The 15,634-nt window shown below is 41.4% G+C and overlaps 1 protein-coding gene across 3 annotated transcripts in view; it reads right to left on the bottom strand.

The window, feature by feature from the left end:
- LOC143746647 (tripartite motif-containing protein 16-like) overlaps positions 1 to 3,664 on the bottom strand; it is a 31,093-nt gene extending 27,429 nt beyond the window's left edge. For all 3 annotated transcript variants that reach the window (XR_013206594.1, XM_077238611.1, XM_077238603.1), the window contains exons 1-3: positions 2,997 to 3,664; positions 2,622 to 2,717; positions 2,301 to 2,534 (exon numbers count right to left, since the gene is read on the bottom strand). Coding sequence is in view for 2 of the 3 variants with exons in the window: in XM_077238611.1 (XP_077094726.1) it covers positions 2,301 to 2,534; positions 2,622 to 2,717; positions 2,997 to 3,575 (909 nt within the window). In the remaining variant the exon portion in view is untranslated. The remainder of the gene's footprint in view (positions 1 to 2,300; positions 2,535 to 2,621; positions 2,718 to 2,996) is intronic.
- Positions 3,665 to 15,634: the final 11,970 nt, after the last annotated feature.

Genomic DNA, 15,634 nt, shown 5'->3' with positions numbered 1-15,634 from the left:
AATTATGAACACATGAAAAAACAAGACAGGACAGTGAAATATGAATAATTGTTGCAGTCAATGTATGATTTTTTTTCCTTTGAGCTTTTTAGTTTTTCTAAAACCTGTAGCTGTAGTTTGCCTTGTTTCTCACTAAATATTGAACAATAGTATTGATCTGCCGCATTGACACCGTTGTCTGAGAACTGAAATGAGCTGGACGATGACATCACTGTTTTCTCCAGAGCGGCTGTATAGATACATCAACTAAATAACTAATGATTTTTACAATGGAAGTGAATCAACACTGAACTTACTTAAGCTGGACTATGGCAATATTTTCTTCTAGATCTGCTGTACAGCCAAAACTAACTTTGTTGCATTATTTTCCTGTAATCAATGTAAAGCTGCTTTGAAACAATCTGTATTGTAAAAAGCGATATATAAATAAAGGTGGCTTGACTTGAAATAATTTTGTCAGCTAAATACTTTCACTAAGTTTAGTGTTTTGTTCTTCCCTCATATTTTAAAATATTTAAAATATATAAATACTGCTAACTTAACTTTCTGCTAACACAGAAAACGAAAATTCTTGGGACAACAGCATTTGTCCTAATTTCAATCTTAACCGTTCTATTTCATCAGAAACGATCTTAAAACAGGGCTTTAAGTGTAAAATACCGAACTTGTCCTTTAAGCAAGCTTGTAGGGTCATTTAAAAAATGAAACTCCGCACATCACTTTTGGCCACTATGTTTTATGTGGTCAGTGCCACAATAGTGCTGTTTCAGACCCTGGTTACTGTTGACTGATGAGCCCAAGTCATCACCGGTGCACTGCTACTTTTTACAGTCGCCAAAAATATAATTATTACTTTAATTTCTGCAGTTAAAGCATGGATTTGTAGAGTTGGAGAAGCTATTACATTTCTTATAGGTCTGTTACAAAAAGAATACCTTGCTGATCAAGCTTTTCTCGTTTGATCAACTCCGTCATCATTTAACTCTGTAAGACTGAAAAAACTGGAAGAACTGGAAGATAGCACAACTCTCTGAGAGAACAAAGCAAATTAACTTTTGAATGTCTCTCTTGTGCACCATTTGAGATGCAAGTCTCACCTAAGCAATCCTAATCTACATCTTTTACCTTGACCCCCCATTCTGCCCCCACTCCTTCTCCCTCATGCTGAAATCATCTGAAATTCACCCAAGAATATATATAGTTTAATGTGAATAATTATCATACAGTATCACACGTGTTTGATATCATTTGAAATGTCTCAGTGCGACTGGTACAAAGGTCTCATTCTCAAAGAAGTAAACCAAAAGGTAATAAAGTTCTTGAGAGTTTAGAGATATCTTGCACACAGAAGGGGGTGACTTTCAGACAAATGGTCTCCTGCTCTCAGAAGATGTAAACTCAATGCATATTCCCATTGTTAGCAAATGGTTCCATGTAAATCAACTTCTGCCCCCAGTAAGTCTGGGACGGTGATTAAGGTGAATTTCCATTGTGAACTCATGTTTACATTTTAAATGAGGTCTGTCTATATAATGAAACGCAACTAGAGCTCAGGGCCTTTCATTACCTCCGATCTGCCCGTGAATGCAGAGAGTCGCCGAGACTATCGGGTTAACATTTCTCCTCTTTATTCCAGAGCATTTGATGTTTTGTATTTATTATCTTTGAAAATATTATGAAATTGTAATTATACATTTACCTGACAAACTAAATTGTTACATTTCTATTCTAACCGACTTTGACATTATTTTCATTAGAGTTAAAAGGAATAATCAATCATTCGCTCACATTTAATGATGCACGGATATCATTAAAACCTTTTCATTTATGGAGTCAGATGAAACAATGAGAAAATACATGTGAGAAAATGTATTGCATTTAATCAAAAATACTTTGCTACGAGAAAAGACAGTAACACGTAAAGACCTTCCGTGCTGGTCGGATGCCGGACTTTGGGCCAATCGAGCGCGAGTTTACAACTCCAATACATTATGGGCCCTATTTTAAAGATCTAAGCTTATGGTCTAAACCAATCAGAGCCTCATCTTTTATTCCCTTTAAAAGCCAGTTGTGCTCGCGCCATGGCGGATTTGTTATTTACATGGAGGAATTTGCAAGCAGAAAAAATGAACGCTTCTCTATGGAAGAAATGGATCTGCTCTGCAAGGTTAAAGCGCGCAAGCAAACCATCTACGGGACAAAGTGTTCACGCATGGTGGACCAGCCTATAGGCGCATATTAGTAACGCGCTCTTTAAATAACAAAAATGATATTGTCCTGTTCTTCTGGATCTCTGTTACCTGCAGGAAATGTATGTGATCCTGTGTGTGTGAAAGCTGCTCCAGCTCAGCGTCTCTCCTCCTCAGATCATTGATCTCCTGCTCCAGTCGCTCCAGTCGCTCTTCAGCTCGACTCACTGCAGTCTTTTCCTGATCTCTGATCCGCTGTGTCGCCTCAGAACGGCTTCTCTCAATGGAGCGGATGAGCTCAGTGAAGATCCTCTCGCTGTCCTCCACTGCTGTGTGTGCAGAGCGCTGTTAGGACACACATCACAATCACACAGTGAGCTTCAGTGAGTCCTGACTGAGACTTCTCAAACTTCTCTTCTTCTCCAGACTCACCTTATGAGACTCTACAGCCTCTCTCAGCTGCTGAAGATCTTTCTCTCTCTGCTGGATCCTCTGCTGGAACGACCTCTGCGTCTCCTTCAGCTGCTTCTGCAGCACAAACCAATAACAGAGATGCCATTTTATACAGTCACTATATCATCATGTGAAGAGTTTATTTTTTAAAGTTTGTGTTGAGAAATGTTTACGATGTATTTTCGCCATATTTTCTGTTAAGTTAAATGCGGAGCACAAATACGCTCAGCAGTGAAAGTCCACTTACAGCTACTCTTCACTTCTGTGACGTCTGCAGTGTGAATGATGTTTCCTGATCATATGGTGCCAATATAAATAGTGTCAACATTATTTCATCAGTGTGTAGTTTCATACCTGTTTCTCTGTCCTCTGTCTCTGTGCTGCAGCTGATACAGTGTCGTGGTTTTTATGTTCGTACATCGTACACAGCACACATATAAACTGCTGGTCAGTGCGACAGAAAACCTCAAGGAGTTTATCATGTGTTTGGCAGATCATCTCCTGCAGTCGTCCAGTGGCATCAGTCACTTTATGTGGTTTACGGGAGTGATATTCCTCATGACGGTCAAAATGAGTCTGACAGTAAGACTCCAGACACACCAGACAGGACTTGACGGCTTTGTGTTTTCTTCCAGTACAGACGTCACACTGCACATCTCCAGCTCCAGCGTAACAGTCAGCAGGAAGTTTAGTCTTCTTCAGTTTTTCCACCACTTCAGCCAGCATGGTATTTTTAGCTAAAGCAGGTCTTGGACTGAAGGTCTGTCTGCACTGAGGGCAGCTGTAGACTCTCTTCTGATCCTCCTGATCCCAGCAGCCTGTAATACAGATCTTACAGTAACTGTGTCCACAGGGAATGGCCACCGGATCCTTCAGGAGATCCAGACACACTGAACACAGGAACTCATCCTGAGAAAATCTGGCTTCTGCCATTTTACTGCATGTATACTGAGACACAAACCCACAACAGCTCAGCTGCACTTTAGTTTCTCTTTCTCTCGAACTCTTCCTGCTTCCTGGTTCTGTGTTTGAGTGACGTGTGCAAAACTTGTTTATCAAGTCAATAAAGCATGATAAAGCCTCATTCCTGCTGAGCTCAGATTCTACAACAGTAAATGCAAAAACCTTCACTGTAAACCCTAATGCTCAAAATAATTAATTGGTCTTAGAAGAGTACATTTAAATTAAACAAATTAGATATCTTTTATATGTATTTAGAAGTTTCGGTAACACTTTACGGTAAGGGTACATGAATTATCATAAATGCATGCATGAATTCTGCATTCATTCATGCATTAATATCTCATGAATCATCAGGAACTAACACAAGTTCAACATTTTTCATTCATGACTTCATGGATGAACAACACCTTAATTAAAACATTAACTATGATGAGCACATCATCATGAGTTATGATTTATTTCGCATGATCATGATGTTTTCTTTGTTCACAGTTATGCCACCATTAATAGCACATTGTTCATCAGTGTTTCAAAGGACTAGTCACCACTTTAGTTGAGGGGCCACACACATGATGAAGTCATTGATAGATAATGCTTAGTTAATGATGACTACTGTATTTGAATGTCAACAGAATTTGTGTGCTATGAGTTGTGATTGGTCTATTTTGGGGTCTGTCCAATACAGTAGTCATCATTAACTAAGCATTATCTACCAATGACTTCATCATGTGTGTGGTCCCTCAACTAAAGTGGTGACTAGGTCACTGACCAGGACAAAGAACAAAGAAAACATAATGATCATGCGTAATAAATCATAATTCATGATGATGTGCTCATCTTAGTTAATGTTTTAATTAAGGTGTTGTTCATCCATGAAATCATGAATGAAAAACGTTGAACTCGTGTTAGTTCCTGATGATTCATGAGATATTAATGCATGAAAGAATGCAGAATTCATGCATGAATTTATACATGAATTCATGATAATTCATGTACCCTTACCGTAAAGTGTTACCGAACTTTCTTTTTCTTCTGAGTTTACAAAACTGAAACATTATAAGTAATCTGAATTGTTTAACTGTCCGTGAGGATGCTCCGCTTCCGCCGATCATTCTTTGAGGAGGACAGTTCAGCTCTCGTTCCTCATGGTTCAGGTCTCTTTGCTGCCGAGGCACGGCGGCGACGCTTATCATGGGGTTCGCACATGGTTCTGACAAAGGGCTTTGAGACCGGCCCAGCCTTATCTCAGCCTTTACCTGGCAGATCCAGTGCTTCATCTCAGGAAGAAGCAACCTCTGCAGTTTTTTCTCCTCGGGGTGAGGCACCAGTGCTACAATTATCCAGTTCTGAGGATCTGGATGTTGTAAGCATTGATGCAGAGGATATTGAGGATTCGCCACCTGATACCCCTGCTTATGAGGTGCTTATGGAGGTTGTGACTCGTGCTGTAGCTAAATTAAATATCAATTGGCCAGCCGAAAAACAGGAAGTACAAAAGAAAAGGCTGCTGGATAAACGTTTCTTACCATCCAGATCACAGCCTCCTCGTCGATGTCTTCCACTTTTCCTGATCTCCACACTGAGGTGTCGAAATCTTCAAAACCGGTCTCATATCTTGTTTTCAGCTGTCAAACATCGAACTATAGTAATATCACAGGGCTGAAACAGCTTGTTTATTGTTTAACAGCTTGACAATGCCTTGTGCTGAAGAGATGCTTGTGAGCTATCTCTCTCCTGAGTCTGTATTGTCTCTAAAGTCCCCGACATTACCCACCAAGCCTCTCAAAGCTACATTGACGCTGGTGGGTAAAGCGTATTCGCCAGCAGGTCAGGCTGCGGCATGTTTGCATACAATGTCTATATTGCAAGCATATCAGGCTGACCTGCTAAGGGACCTAAATGAAAGTGAGGAAGTAAGCGCTAATGCGAGTGCAACAAAAGCAAAACGATGCCACGTGGGCTCTTCCACAATCAGGGGGGTCTGGGTAGTGCTCGCAGTCGAAACCTTCAAAAGATAGACAAGATCTGGCGACTGTCATCATCTCGAAGAAGGCTTTGACTAAGAAGAAGTCCTGACGCAGAGGCCGTCAGACTTCTGAGGGCAGTCCCCTCCGGACAGAAACAGATTCCACCTCATTACACGGTGCCCGTTTCTCCTCGGCGCCCTCTAGGGCCTTAGTGCTGCCAGTTCGGTTATTCTAGATCTAGGACTGGTTTGTCACGATAGATTTGAAGGAAGGTCCTTAGGTTCACTTTCGGGGGGAAGCCTACCAATATCGGATTCTTCCAATGGCCTAGGTTTATCACCCCACACTTTCATGAAATGCGTTGATGCATCTCTGGCTCCACTGAGACTCAGTCCATCAAGACATTCGCATGTTGAATTATATCGACAACTGGTTGATTTTAGCTCGATCCGAGCAGATGGCTGTTCAGCATCGAGATGTCGTTCTGTCTAACATAAGAAAAATGGGGTAGAGGCTCAACACCAAAAAGAGTGTGCTCCTTCCATCTCAGAGAACCAATTTTCTAGGCGTGGTTTGGGATTCAACGATGATGCAGGCATTCCCCTGCTCGTATAGCATTGATATTCTCAGCCGTAAATTGGGTAAAACTAGGCCAGTCACTCACTGTGAAACAGTTTCAGAGACTGCTGGGACTCCTCAGAACCAGGGGTTTTTCTTTCAGCGATGGTTCAGGTGTGGTCCTCCAATATCTCTGCTCCCGGGAGTTCTGGAGAGGGTTCGTCTGTACGGGGCCGTCTAATATTAGTAGTTCTCTACTGGCCGGCCCGAGTTTGGTTCTCAGACCTGGTGTCCCTTCAAAAATCGACTCAGACTTCTCTCAGACTCCATCGACTCAGACTCGTCTGACTTTCCAATGGAGATTCTGATCAGCAGGGACCTATTTTCCCAAACAGGGGACACATTTTATCACCCTCGCCCGGAGTTGTGGAAACTGTGGGCCTGGCCCCTGAGGTGGCCCAGGTCATAGAATCTGGTCTCTAGACTGAGGTCGTGGAGACCATATTCCAGTCCAGAGCTCCCTCCAAGAGAAGACTGTTTGCACTGAAGTGGAGAGTATTCTCTTCTTGCAGTAGAGAATTTCAATTGGATCCGGTCAACTGCCCTGTTGGTTCAATACTTGATTATTTGCAAGAATGTTTCTCTGCTGGATTATCTCCTTCCACCTTAAAGGTGTATGTGGCGGCTCTATCTGCTTACTAGTGGTGTGCCATATCATACAATCCACGATAACACAGGTATACATTTTTACATGATAAAAAAGTGTCATAATACGATATCAATGATATAGCGGCACTGACGTATGGCGCATTCAGGTTCCCTAGCGCGCACAACAACAACACCTGTCCGAGACTAAAAGCAGCATGTCAGCCGCCGATGACGATTTAGTCCCTAAAAAGGGAGCTACTTCAATAGTATTTTAAAGGTGTTGTTGATTATGATTTCACTTTTTTAACTTTAGTTAGTGTGTAATGTTGCTGTTTGAGCATAAACAACATCTGCAAAGATACAACGCTCAAAGTTCAAAGCAAAGAAAGATATTTGCTTTTAAAGAAATCGTTTTTTAAGGACTACAACAAACGGCTGGTAGGGATCACACGACATTCCTCCAGGGTTAGTGACATCGCCAAACCCTAAAGTTTATATAAACCCTCCACCCGGGAACATGCAGTCCATGTTGAGATGAGGAAGAGTTGTTATAGTCGAGCACATTTGTGAGTCTGCTCATTACATAACACAAATGCAATAGCATGTCTCTTTGTATGCATCTTACAACAGTTCCCACACAAGCGATTTTATAGATTATCATGACAGAATATGCTAATCAATGACTTGAAGATAGTTAACCCTCTGAGGTCGAGAAACGCGCCTGCGCATTTTGCTCGATTTTTTCACATAGCAGGAAAATAGACTTAAAATACTCTGTCATTTTTGGTCATTCAGACTTAAGAAATATAAACAAATAAACTGTTGAATGTCTATTTTTTATGTGTCCACTTACAATCGAAATAAAACATTGTGCTTTTGTAAAATAAAGAAAATAAACAGGGTGTGTTTTCTGTCTCTCCATCTCCGTTAACCTTTTTTCTGGAGCACGTCTCTAAACTTAAACAAAACTCAGCGAATACTATTCACCCAAGCATGAGCAATATATCTTTATAATCATTTAAGTTTGTACTTTTAAAATGTCTAATTCAAAACTAAAATAAATATTCTGTTTATGTAATCTATAAAAAAAGAGAGAGGTGTCAGCCGATCTCATTATCGTTCTCTCAGCTCATTATTCTGCTAATGTGACGCCCACGGAGAGCGTGCGGTATTCAAACGCAAATGATCTAAGGCAAGCCATTAAAACATGCCAACGCCCACCAGCTGGATTATAAAACACATCATGTTTAATAAAAACTTGTACTTTACTCGTCTACTCGTGAGGAATAATACTATCTAATAACCCTGGAAAATGTACCAGAAGTGCTTGTAGTTTCATTTCGAGGAGCAACGGATCCAGCTGATGTAGTAAGTCATTTATTCTTAAGTGCTCTGCTCTAATCGCGATATTGAATAGTGTCTGTACACCACAAAAAGACTGTTTAAATATCAATTGCGTGTCTGTGTGTAGGCTAAATGATGAATGAAAGACACAGGCGCACGCTCTCTCTCGCACCTACATTAGTAAACGTTATTTTTACATGAACACATCCAAACTATATTGCTATAGCCTACTAAGATGAGTAAAAATAGACTGAAATATGTTGAAATAAAATGTCTTTATAAGCAACAAACTGCAAATTAACATGTAAAGGTCCTTCTCAAAAAATTAGCATATTGTGTTAAAGTTCATTATTTTCCATAATGTAATGATAAAAATTAAACTTTCATATATTTTAGATTCATAGCACACCAACTGAAATATTTCAGGTCTTTTATTGTTTTAATACTGATGATTTTGGCATACAGCTCATGAAAACCCAAAATTCCTATCTCAAAAAATTTGCATATTTCATCCGACCAATAAAATAAGTGTTTTTAATACAAAAAAGTCAACCTTCAAATAATTATGTTGTTATGCACTCAATACTTGGTCGGGAATCCTTTTGCAGAAATGACTGCTTCAATGCGGTGTGGCATGGAGGCAATCAGCCTGTGGCACTGCTGAGGTGTTATGGAGGCCCAGGATGCTTCGATAGCGGCCTTAAGCTCATCCAGAGTGTTGGGTCTTGCGTCTCTCAACTTTCTCTTCTCAATATCCCACAGATTCTCTATGGGGTTCAGGTCAGGAGATTTGGCAGGCCAATTGAGCACAGTAATACCATGGTCAGTAAACCATTTACCAGTGGTTTTGGCACTGTGAGCAGGTGCCAGGTTGTGCTGAAAAATGAAATCTTCATCTCCATAAAGCATTTCAGCAGATGGAAGCATGAAGTGCTCCAAAATCTCCTGATAGCTAGCTGCATTGACCCTGCCCTTGATAAAACACAGTGGACCAACAACAGCAGCTGACATGGCACCCCAGACCATCACTGACTGTGGGTACTTGACACTGGACTTCAGCCATTTTGGCATTTCCTTCTCCCCAGTCTTCCTCCAGACTCTGGCACCTTGATTTCCGAATGACATGCAAAATTTGCTTTCATCCGAAAAAAGTACTTTGGGCCACTGAGCAACAGTCCAGTGCTGCTTCTCTGTAGCCCAGGTCAGGCGCTTCTGCCGCTGTTTCTGGTTCAAAAGTGTCTTGACCTGGGGAATGCGGCACCTGTAGCCCATTTCCTGCACACGCCTGTGCAGGTGGCTCTGGATGTTTCTACTCCAGACTCAGTCCACTGCTTCCGCAGGTCCCCCAAGGTCTGGAATCGGTCCTTCTCCACAATCTTCCTCAGGGTCCGGTCACCTCTTCTCGTTGTGCAGCGTTTTTTGCCACACTTTTTCCTTCCTACAGACTTCCCACTGAGGTGCCTTGATACAGCACTCTGGGAACAGCCTATTTGTTCATAAATTTCTTTCTGTGTCTTACCCTCTTGCTTGAGGGTGTCAATGATGGCCTTCTGGACAGCAGTCAGGTCGGCAGTCTTACCCATGATTGCGGTTTTGAGTAATGAAACAGGCTGGGAGTTTTTAAAAGCCTCAGGAATCTTTTGCAGGTGTTTAGAGTTAATTAGTTGATTCAGATGATTAGGTTAATAGCTCGTTTAGAGACCCTTTTCATGATATGGAAATTTTTTGAGATAGGAATTTTGGGTTTGCATGAGCTGTATGCCAAAATCATCAGTATTAAAACAATAAAAGACCTGAAATATTTCAGTTGGTGTGCAATGAATCTAAAATATATGAAAGTTAAATTTTTATCATTACATTATGGAAAATAATTAACTTCATCACAATATGCTAATTTTTTGAGAAGGACCTCGATATGCTAATATATCATGCACAATATGTTATATAAATATGAATGTTTAGACAAGATTTTGTGATTAGTTTTGGATAGATCATAAAGTTTTGACTGTAAAAAAAGACTAGTCACATTAAATTAAGCTTTTGTTCACCAGAGGGTTAACTCCACATCAGCAATATAAATTCATCAACTAACCATCCAGAAACGTCTTGTTGCTTCTACCTGTTGTCACTTCTTTTTGAGTATCCCCATCATTGTCCGACTCCAGTTTAAACATAAAAGGCAGAATAGTTTCTGACACTTTAGTGCATGTCTGCGTGAGGTAATCGGAGCTGCACACACACACACACACACACACACACACACACACACACACACACACACACACACACACACACACACACACACACACAGGAGCTGTTGAAGCTCTGCCCTCTGTGCTGGAAGTAGCAGCTCATTTGCATTTAAAGGGACACACAAGAAACGATGCGTTTTTACTGACCCTCAAAAAGTGACAACTTTAACATGCTGTACAAAATTATCTGGGGGGTATTTTGAGCTAAAACTTCACACACACACTCTGGGGACAACAGAGACTTATTTTACATATTGTAAAAAGGGGCATTATACCACCCCTTAATAATTCCCGCAGTTCTACCACTTATAATGCGGGAAATTTCCCCGCAAACATTGATTCACTTTAGCATGTAGATTGTATGAGTAGCCTAAATGAATCACAGGTTATAAAATCAAATCAATCATTTTAAAACTTTCTCCGAGAAGCAATTTCACAAACTGCGTGAGTGTTCGGCAGTGCTGCGTCCTTCTCTCTCTCTTTCTCTCAAAATGGGTTACTCAAAGCAAGCGTCAAGCGCTGCAGGCGGCGATACTAGACTCTCGCATTTAGGAGTCGGGACATGGCGGAATTGTCACTTGCATAATCGGCCCAGCATTGCATCGTAAGTAAAGTAACTTCTTTTTAAATCTTATCAGTTTAAACATTCAAGCAATTTTAAACTATCCAGTACTCGCGGACTCTCAGATAGATGGTTTTCTCTGCATGCATACATACAGTAAAGCGGCCTCAAAAACAGCTCGCGGGTAACAAAAGTTATTTTTCGCAGAATATATCGCTTTAATGGGAAAAAATAGAAGCAAAATTGTGTCAAAATTCCGGTATTGGTTAGTATACTTGTAAACGCAGTCGGTTATGTCTTAAAGCTGCAGTAGGGAGTTTTGAGAAAATGTTGACTTAGCCTGAAAATTTGAACAAGCACAACTCACAGGTCCAACCCCCTTGCTCTCTGCTGCGCTACAGCCCTCCCTCCACAGCTCCTCCCTCCACAGCTCTTCCCCCACAGCTCCTCCCTCCACAGCTCCTCCCCTAAAAACAGCTCCTCCCTCCACAGCTCCTCCCTCCACAGATCCTCCCTCCACAGGTCCTCCCTCCACAGCTCTTCCCTCCACAGATCCTCCCTCCACAGATCCTCCCCCACAGCTCCTCCCTCCACAGCTCCTCCCCCACAGCTCCTCCCCCACAGCTCCTCCCTCCACAGCTCCTCCCTCCACAGCTCCTCCCTCCACAGCCCTCCCTCCACAGCTCCTCCCTCCACAGATCCTCCCTCCACAGGTCCTCCCTCCACAGCTCTTCCCTCCACAGATCCTCCCTCCACAGCTCCTCCCTCCACAGCTCCTCCCTCCACAGCTCCTCCCTCCACAGATCCTCCCTCCACAGGTCCTCCCTCCACAGCTCCTCCCTCCACAGATCCTCCCTCCACAGGTCCTCCCTCCACAGCTCTTCCCTCCACAGATCCTCCCTCCACAGATCCTCCCCCACAGCTCCTCCCTCCACAGCTCCTCCCTCCACAGCTCCTCCCTCCACAGCTCCTCCCTCCACAGCTCCTCCCTCCACAGCTCCTCCCTCCACAGCTCTTCCCCCACAGCTCCTCCCTCCACAGCTCCTCCCCTAAAAACAGCTCCTCCCTCCACAGCTCCTCCCCCACAGCTCCTCCCTCCACAGCTCCTCCCTCCACAGCTCCTCCCCCACAGCTCCTCCCCCACAGCTCCTCCCTCCACAGCTCCTCCCTCCACAGCTCCTCCCTCCACAGCTCCTTCCCCACAGCTCCTCCCTCCACAGCGGAGCCTGCCGTGAACGCGCAGGCTAGTAAGCAGGATCACCGATGACGCCGGATTATAAACAGTTATGTAACATTCACTAATAGGGACGAAACATCAACAATATGCTTTACATTGACTATGGCCTGCCCATACTTTGCCTACAAACTTGGTCCTCAAATCATTATGTATTTTTCAATACATGTAACTTTATAACGTTGCACTCTTTCTATAAGTTATAAATAGCTAGTAAGATAACGTTAAAGGATTAGTTCACTTTAAAAAAAAAACTTTTGCTTATAATTTACTCACCCCCATGTCATCCAAGATGTCCATGTCTTTCTTTCTTCAGTCGAAAAGAAATTATGGTTTTTGATGAAAACATTCCAGGCTTTTTCTCCATATAATGGACTTCAATGGGACACAGACAGTTCAAGGTCCAAATGACAGTTTCAGTGCAGATTCAAAGGGCTTTAAACGATACCAGACGACGAATAAGGGTCTTATCTAGCGAAATGATCGGTCATTTCAAAAATAAATAAAAAACTTTAAGTTTTATAAGCACAAATGCTTATAAAAGGCAATTAAAGCTTACAATTAAAGCTTTTTTCTTTAAAATTAAAAGAAAGTACTGTCGTTCATGACTCTCCTGTTCGAACTCGTTCATCCAAATGAACAAATCTTTTTTCGAGTCATTTCGTTCATTCAACTAACGAAATGACTCGAAAAAAGATTTGTTCATTTGGATGAACGAGTTCGAACAGGAGAGTCACGAACGACGGTACTTTCTTTTAATTTTAAAGAAAAAAGCTTTAATTGTAAGAAATCAGAATTAATTGCCTATGTATTTAATTTAGTCAAGACTTAGAACTTAAAGACTATCCGTGTTATTTTACATTTGATTACCTTATTCAGTTTCGTAGTATTTCTGGATACTAGTGTTGGACGTACCTAAAAACTTTTCTCTTTATTTGTATCTTTATTATTTTGTATACATTTTTGCTACTTTTTTCAATTTAATTCTAAGATTGAAATCAAACTTCCTTGTGTTGTCTAAAATCTTAACAACAAAATTACCCAATTGTAAAAACGTAATGAGTGAGCAAACATTTAGACAAGATAAATGTAATTTAAAAAATGGTATAAATTTTTTTTAATATATCGTCATAAATATAATTATCGCGAATATTCTTGAAATATTGTGATATGATTTTGAGGCTATATCCCCCCCTCTAGGGAGAGATCCTCTCATTTCTCGTTTTCTTCATGGCACTCTGATGACGAGGCCTTAAAGGGTCACTCCACCCATTTGCATTAAGATTTCCATTGTTAGAAATCCAGTCATACTATTGAATGGTCGTGCAACACTCTTTCATTTTCCCCTGAGACGAGATAAATCCTCTATTTACCTTTTTCACTTCCTCCTACAATGACGCAAAAATCGTCATTTTACGTCATTGTAGGAGGAAGTGTAAAAGGGGGGGATTTCTGTGAAGACTACAAGCACTAGTTCCCACCCTTTCAAACCCGCCCATAGGGGGTTGGACCTAATGCGCTAACAGACCTATCAGATCAGTGCCAGTGCGTTTGATTTCACCGGGAGAAACTTTTTGAAAATATGGACGAAGGTACTGAATACACTGGCGGATGCATTATGGAGGATCTGGATTTTGACGAAGTTATGGTAGAAACAGATGTTCGTGGCTACCTTTATGAGCCACAGTATAGCGACGAGCAGATGAGGGCTATGGAGGAACAGGAGGCGGCTGAAGCTGCTGCCACCACAGCTGATGCAGACGATCTGCCTGCCGCGGACAAGGAGCCCGCAATGGCTCGAGCTGGGGCAGATTGGTGGTGCCTGTGCTCTCACTGTGCGCCAATGGACACAGAGCAAGAGTCAGTCTGCTGCCGAGAATTCCAGCGGTGCTACGGAATCGGAGGATGACACGGTTGTGTGTGTTGTTGCTCACCCGAGTTTTGCACCCCATATGGATAGCGGCGTCCTGGAGACCTACTTTAGAATACCTAAGGTCAACAGGCAACGTCAGCCAAAGCCTACAGGGTCAAATGGTCGTCTTTCTGTAAAGTAAGTTTATTTTCATTTTGTTAACACGCAAACGTGGCAGGTTCATTGCACAAATATCTTGCAGTTAAGCTAGCTACTGTAGTGGGAGTGGTCTGCGGAGCTGAGCATTGCAATGCACTATGGGGATTATTGTCTACAATCCACAAGCACTAAAAAGTCATTTCCTGCCTTTTTTCGGCCAAGAAGGTCCCAAATTAGAAATTTATGATACTATTCTACTACATATATAACCCACTTTCAATACATATTCATGTCTCCACCGGTGGAATGACCCTTTAACTGCGCAACCGGCTTGGGATTTGGCCTTTGTGCTTGAAGGCTTGGCTTTGGCTCCCTTCGAGCCTATTGTAGAGGTTTCAAAAAAGTTCCTGTGTTCCTGTATTGAATTAGTTGGCGACGATATATATTTAGCAATATTATTGATTTGACTGCACTGACCCCATTGGATCAAAATTAAACTTGAACTAAACTGTTCTGAACTGAACTGGATGATGACCAATGTTTTCTCCAGAGCTGTTTTATAGATGAATTGAACTAATTTCATAATTGATTAACATTACACAGCTATTGAACTGAACAGAATGAATATTGAACTGATTTCAGCTGAACAAAGATACTATTTTCTTTTTAGTGCTGCTTTACAGCAGAATGGAATTGTTTGCATCCCTGAATCATTATTTTACTGTATATCACTGTAATGCTGCATTGAAACAATCTATTGTATAAAGTGTTATATAAATACAGATCATTTGACTTGATTGGCCTTTGAGTTTCTGTTTTCCATATTTGAGTTGTATATGTATGTTGAAAGGTTCATTTGAAGTTGTGTCCTTCAGTTGAGCTTTTGACTCTTGACTTTTTTTGCATGATAATATGTGGTCTGATTCACTGATCTCATCTAGTGTCTAGTCTCTGATTGTAAAGATAATGTGTTATTAATTTTACCTTATTTCTAAAAGAAACCCTGATAAACTACAGCATGAGGTCCAGCAACTATCCACTGTAGACATTAGATATGTATGTTGTGTCTGATGCTAAATTTTTCTGATGCGAACGGTGTAGATACGGTATCAGACGGATATTCCACTGGGGATAATGAATGTTTGACAGGTGTTTTCATCAGAAGCCGAGTCAGCTGTGAGGTTCTGAAGGAACTGTATGAAGAGTTGTATGAATTGTTCATTTTCAGAGAGATGACATTTGAGGACACTTCAAGTAGAGAGGAACTGGCAGGACTGTGTGATTTGCAACACCACCATCAGCAGGTTATTGATGCACTACAAACCGTTGAGACATGAATAACCATGTGTAACACTGATCTACTGATGAATGAGTGCCCTTTTTGAAGCCATTGTCAGTGAAATCTATATACACAGGTTTTTATTCAAAATCTTTTATATGGATCATTTTGCAT

Source organism: Siphateles boraxobius, unplaced genomic scaffold, assembly GCF_051911475.1.
Source record: "Siphateles boraxobius isolate OS27281-9 unplaced genomic scaffold, OSU_SipBor_1 100, whole genome shotgun sequence".
In the NCBI taxonomy this organism is placed as follows: Eukaryota; Metazoa; Chordata; class Actinopteri; order Cypriniformes; family Leuciscidae; genus Siphateles; species Siphateles boraxobius.
Note: the sequence above shows the minus strand (reverse complement) of the source record. Positions and strands in the feature narration are given on the sequence as shown.